The 4,809-nt window shown below is 61.8% G+C and overlaps 1 protein-coding gene across 1 annotated transcript in view; it reads left to right on the top strand.

The window, feature by feature from the left end:
- The first annotated feature begins 578 nt into the window (after window positions 1-578).
- The window catches only part of FGFR4 (fibroblast growth factor receptor 4), a 4,988-nt gene continuing 757 nt past the window's right edge, over window positions 579-4,809 (top strand). The window contains exons 1-13 of the mRNA XM_008941976.1: window positions 579-939; window positions 1,037-1,126; window positions 1,283-1,449; window positions 1,536-1,659; window positions 1,948-2,138; window positions 2,256-2,394; window positions 2,479-2,672; window positions 2,919-3,064; window positions 3,315-3,436; window positions 3,534-3,644; window positions 3,797-3,987; window positions 4,376-4,498; window positions 4,579-4,649. Of these exons, the coding sequence (XP_008940224.1) occupies window positions 579-939; window positions 1,037-1,126; window positions 1,283-1,449; window positions 1,536-1,659; window positions 1,948-2,138; window positions 2,256-2,394; window positions 2,479-2,672; window positions 2,919-3,064; window positions 3,315-3,436; window positions 3,534-3,644; window positions 3,797-3,987; window positions 4,376-4,498; window positions 4,579-4,649 (2,030 nt within the window). The remainder of the gene's footprint in view (window positions 940-1,036; window positions 1,127-1,282; window positions 1,450-1,535; window positions 1,660-1,947; window positions 2,139-2,255; window positions 2,395-2,478; window positions 2,673-2,918; window positions 3,065-3,314; window positions 3,437-3,533; window positions 3,645-3,796; window positions 3,988-4,375; window positions 4,499-4,578; window positions 4,650-4,809) is intronic.

Below are 4,809 nucleotides of genomic sequence, written 5' to 3'. Positions count from 1 at the left end.
GTGTGAACGCCGTGGGCTGTGGCAGTTTTGTGTGTCTCCGTGGCCAGTACCTTAGAGATTTGATCCATGCCTCTCGGTCATGGGTACAGGAGAAGGACACGTCCCAAGGGACCCACATACCCCACATCATCCCTGTGATGGCCACGCGGAGGGCAGGGGACACACTTGTGTCCCCGCAGGCCCCTGCATGCGCGTGGCCGGGCTGCGGTTGGCGGTTGGGTTGGTTCTGCCGTTCATGTGCACACACCTGGTGCCAGCCATGGACAAGAAGGGCACTGGGGCCTGGGCTGGGCGGGGCCAGCCAGGCTTGGGGGGGTCCTGGCCGTGCTTGGGCATGTGGAGATCCGATGGCAGGTGGCCAGGAGGGTTTGGTGCCCTCATTCGGTGCTGCGTTCGCGAGGCAGGATGGGCTCGAGCACTCTGCGCCACTGGGAGTGGCTCCTGTGGAAGGACGGTGGCATGTGTGGCCTTGGAGAGGGATGTGCCACTGGGGAAGCCTTGTCCCCACACCCCAGGGCAGAGTCCGGCCCTCGCCTGCCTCCGGAGCAGTGGAGCCAGACACCAGGCTGTGTTCCACCATGTGGCCTCCACACTGGGGTGGGTGTGTGGTCAGGTCCTGCCATCAGGGAGGGAGGAGCAATGGGGTGGACGCTCACAGCATCTGTCCAGAGCTATTTGAGAGCCCATTGCTGGAGTCAGAAGAGGAACATCTCCTGCTGGACCCGGGGAACGCGTTGAAGCTGTACTGTGATGCCAACCAGAGTGGTGCCAGCGTGGTCTGGTACAAAGAGTCCCAGCCACTTGTCCCAGGGGGACGCGTCCGCCTCCGGCAGAGCTTGCTGGAAATTTCAGAGGTTGCCTACGAGGACTCAGGGCTCTATGTATGTCGGGCGCGGGGGACTGGGGATATTCTGTGCAACTTCACCATCTCCATTGTGGGTAGGAGCCCCAGCAGCACCCGGCTCCCCCCCAGGGCAGCTGTTGCCCACCTGGCTCTGCAGGCAGGGATGTCCCTCTCAACTCATTTCCTTTGCAGACTCGGTGGCATCAGGCGATGACGATGAAGACAGTGATGGGGACAGTCCTCACAGAGACCGAAACGAGGAGCCCGTTTATGTGCACAGAGGTCAGTGACACCCCAGGCAGGAGAGGGCAGCTGGGGCAGGTCCAGCAGCATGGGGCATTGCTCCTTCCTGCTCACAGCATGAGCCGCTGGCAGCAGTTCCAGCAGCCTCCACACTGCCCCTGGCCCCCTCCCACTCTATGTCCCACATCTCCCCAGCTCCTTACTGGACTCACCCACACCGGATGGACAAGAAGCTGTACGCGGTTCCCGCGGGGAACACGGTGAAGTTTCGCTGCCCAGCCTCGGGCAGCCCCAGCCCCAGTATCCGCTGGTTCAAGAACGGGCGCGAGTTCCGGGGGGAGCACCGCATCGGGGGCATCCGGGTAAGGGCAGCTGCCCCCGCCGCAGCCTCCCCTCCCGGGGTCCGGGCCCCCGTCACACCTCACTGTCTTACCTCCCCTCTCTGCAGCTCCGGCACCAGCACTGGAGCCTGGTGATGGAGAGCGTGGTGCCCTCCGACCGCGGCAACTACACCTGCCTGGTGGAGAACAGATTTGGCAGCATCCACTACAGCTACCTCCTGGACGTGCTGGGTGAGGGCTTTTCAGTGCTGGGTCTGGCTCCCTGCTCCCCTCACACCTGGCAGAGGGGTCAGGGTCACAGGGTGGAGGAACCTCTCATTTGTGTGCTCTCCACTGGCACAGCTTTCATGTCTCTCACCTAAGAGATGTGGGGATCAAGACCAGGCTCAAGGTTGCACTGGTCTGCTGTATGGCCGGGGAAGGGTTCTCTGTAGCTTCACTGTGGGTGAAGAAGGAGGGAGAAAGGAGCCCCTGCTCTGGGCCACTGTCAGTGACACTGGTCTGCTCTCTTCTGCACAGAGAGGTCTCCACACAGGCCCATCTTGCAGGCTGGGCTGCCTGCCAACACCACAGCCCTGGTGGGCAGTGACGTGGAGTTCTTCTGCAAGGTCTACAGTGACGCCCAGCCCCACATCCAGTGGCTGAAGCACATCGAGGTGAACGGCAGCAGCTATGGTCCCGACGGGGTCCCCTACGTGCAAGTGCTCAAGGTAACAAAGGCTGTAAGCACCCAGACCCAGACCCCCACCTCGAAGTGGTGGCAGAGGGTGCACAGAGCCCCACAAGGAAGAGAAGGGATGCTGACCATCCATCCTGCTCCCTGGCAGACTGCAGACATCAACAGCTCCGAGGTGGAGGTGCTGTACCTGCGCAATGTCTCCATGGAGGATGCTGGCGAGTACACCTGCCTGGCGGGGAACTCCATCGGCCTCTCCTACCAGTCTGCCTGGCTCACCGTCCTGCCAGGTAGGGGTGGGGGTCCTGACATGGGAGCTGGGACCCCTGGCATGCAGGGACCATAGCTCAGGCCAGCTCATTCACTCCTTCCAGAAGAGGAGCTGGTGAGGGAAGCTGAAGCCCCTGAGGCCAAGTACACAGACATCATTATCTACACCTCGGGCTCGCTGGCCGTGGCCATGGCCATCATCATCGTGGTGCTCTGCAGGATGCAGACTCAGTCGAGCAAGCAGCCCCTGGAGCCCATGGCTGTCCACAAGCTCTCCAAATTTCCACTCATCCGACAGGTGGGTGCCAAGATGGAGCCCTGGGGGCACAGGGAGACCTTGGCAACCAACTGGCTCCATGAGTGCCACTCGTACCCATCACACCTTACCCCGTGCTGCCAGCTGTGGGGCTGCCCTCCCCACTGCCTCCTGTGGCTCCCTCACCCCTCCTCGCTCTGAGGAAGGGTCTTTCTGCAGCACCAGGGTCTCTGTTTGGCCCTGGAGCATGTGGTGAGATGGCTGAGGTCCCAGGGGCTCTCTCTGCAGTTTTCCCTGGACTCCAGCTCCTCCGGGAAGTCCAGCACGTCCCTGATGCGCGTCACCCGTCTCTCCTCCAGCTGCGCCCCAATGCTGGCTGGGGTCATGGAGCTGGACCTGCCCCTCGATGCCAAGTGGGAGTTCCCTCGAGACAAGTACGGTGCCATGCAGGGCAGGTCTGGGACACAGGGCTGCTTTCCCCAACCACCCCAGGGTGGGTGTGATAGATGGGGAGGTCTCTGGCTATCGCCAGACACCTCAACACCACCATACCCTGGGGGGCTGGGACTTGGTGCTGATGGAGAGGGGCCACCATGCCACCTGTACCCCTCAGTTTCCAGCCATGCGGTGGTGGGGAGCAGGGCCATCCATGTGGTCCCTCATGGTTCTGCCCATCCCTGCCAGGCTGGTGCTGGGCAAGCCCCTGGGGGAAGGCTGCTTTGGCCAGGTGGTGCGGGCAGAGGCTTACGGCATCGATAGAGACCGGCCAGACAGAGCAGTCACTGTGGCTGTCAAAATGCTGAAAGGTAACAGCTCCCCTGCCAGTGTTGCAGACACAGAGGTGATATCTGTGCCAGCTTGTGCCACCCCAGCTGGCACGGTGACACAGCCCTCCTTCCCCAGACAGTGCCACTGATAAGGACCTGGCTGACCTCATATCCGAGATGGAGATGATGAAGCTCATGGACAAGCACAAGAACATCATCAACCTCCTGGGAGTCTGCACGCAGGACGGTGAGGGGGCTGTGCAGGCAGCACTTGGGCAGGGCATGGGTGTGGAGCAGGGGCAGGGGATGGTGCTGTTGGGGACAGTGGCAGGCGGGACAGGACTCTGGGCTGGAACAAGACAGGGGCTGAGCAGTGTGGACTTTTTTTTCTCTTCCCAGGGCCACTGTACGTGATCGTGGAGTTTGCTGCAAAAGGCAACCTGCGTGAGTACCTCCGTGCCCGCCGCCCCCCGACACCTGACTACGCCTTCGACATCGTGGCCATGCCCGAGGAGCAACTCTCCTTCAAGGACCTGGTCTCTTGCATCTACCAGGTTGCCCGTGGCATGGAGTACCTGGAGTCCAAACGGGTAAGGCTGACAGCCTGCATGGGCTGCCTGCGCTCAGCAGTGCCCAGGAGGGGCACGGCTATGATGCAGGAGCTGGGGCCCCTTGTCCCCTCTCTGAAAGGGGAGAGGAAGCCCAGCCACTTCCACTGGGCTGTCCAGAACCTTACAGCCACATCCACCAAAGCTCAGGGCAAAATCTCCCCCAAAACATGGTGCTTAAAGCCTGGACACCCTCCTGGGTGTGTTCCCTCATTGCACCTGTCTCTAGGGCAGTGGGTCTAAGGGTGGTCCTGCTGCTGCCAGGGTGCTGGGTGATGTGTGGGAGGTCGGCTCTGGGTGTGAGGAGGGGATGCACGGAACTGGAGCCTCCATCTCATACCTCCTGTGGGTGATGCTCCCTTCCCTGCAGTGCATCCACCGTGACCTGGCTGCCCGCAACGTGCTGGTCACGGCAGAGAGCGTGATGAAGATCGCAGACTTTGGATTGGCCAGGGACGTCCACGACATCGACTACTACAAGAAAACCAGTAATGTGAGTGGGGAGGCCTGGGGGAGAGGCTGGGGAGGACTGGAGCCCTCAGCCAGGGCTGAGCAGGGGGTTTGCTCCTGTAGGGTCGCCTGCCAGTGAAGTGGATGGCACCTGAGGCCCTGTTTGACCGAGTCTACACCCACCAGAGCGATGTGTGAGTCCTGGAGCTGCTGGGGGCTGAGCGCACTGTCAGGTGTGGGGTGAGGCAGAGCTGGGGGGTTATTCCCGTACTCGAGGGTCCCTGTGAGTAGGACTGGGATACTCTATGGGGACAGCAGCAGGAGAGCACATCTTTCCCAGGGGTGATGCCACCC

Source organism: Merops nubicus, unplaced genomic scaffold, assembly GCF_000691845.1.
Source record: "Merops nubicus isolate BGI_N331 unplaced genomic scaffold, ASM69184v1 scaffold40406, whole genome shotgun sequence".
Classification (NCBI taxonomy): Eukaryota; Metazoa; Chordata; class Aves; order Coraciiformes; family Meropidae; genus Merops; species Merops nubicus.
The sequence above is the reverse complement of the archived record's forward strand: the minus strand, read 5'-3'. Positions and strand labels throughout refer to the sequence as shown.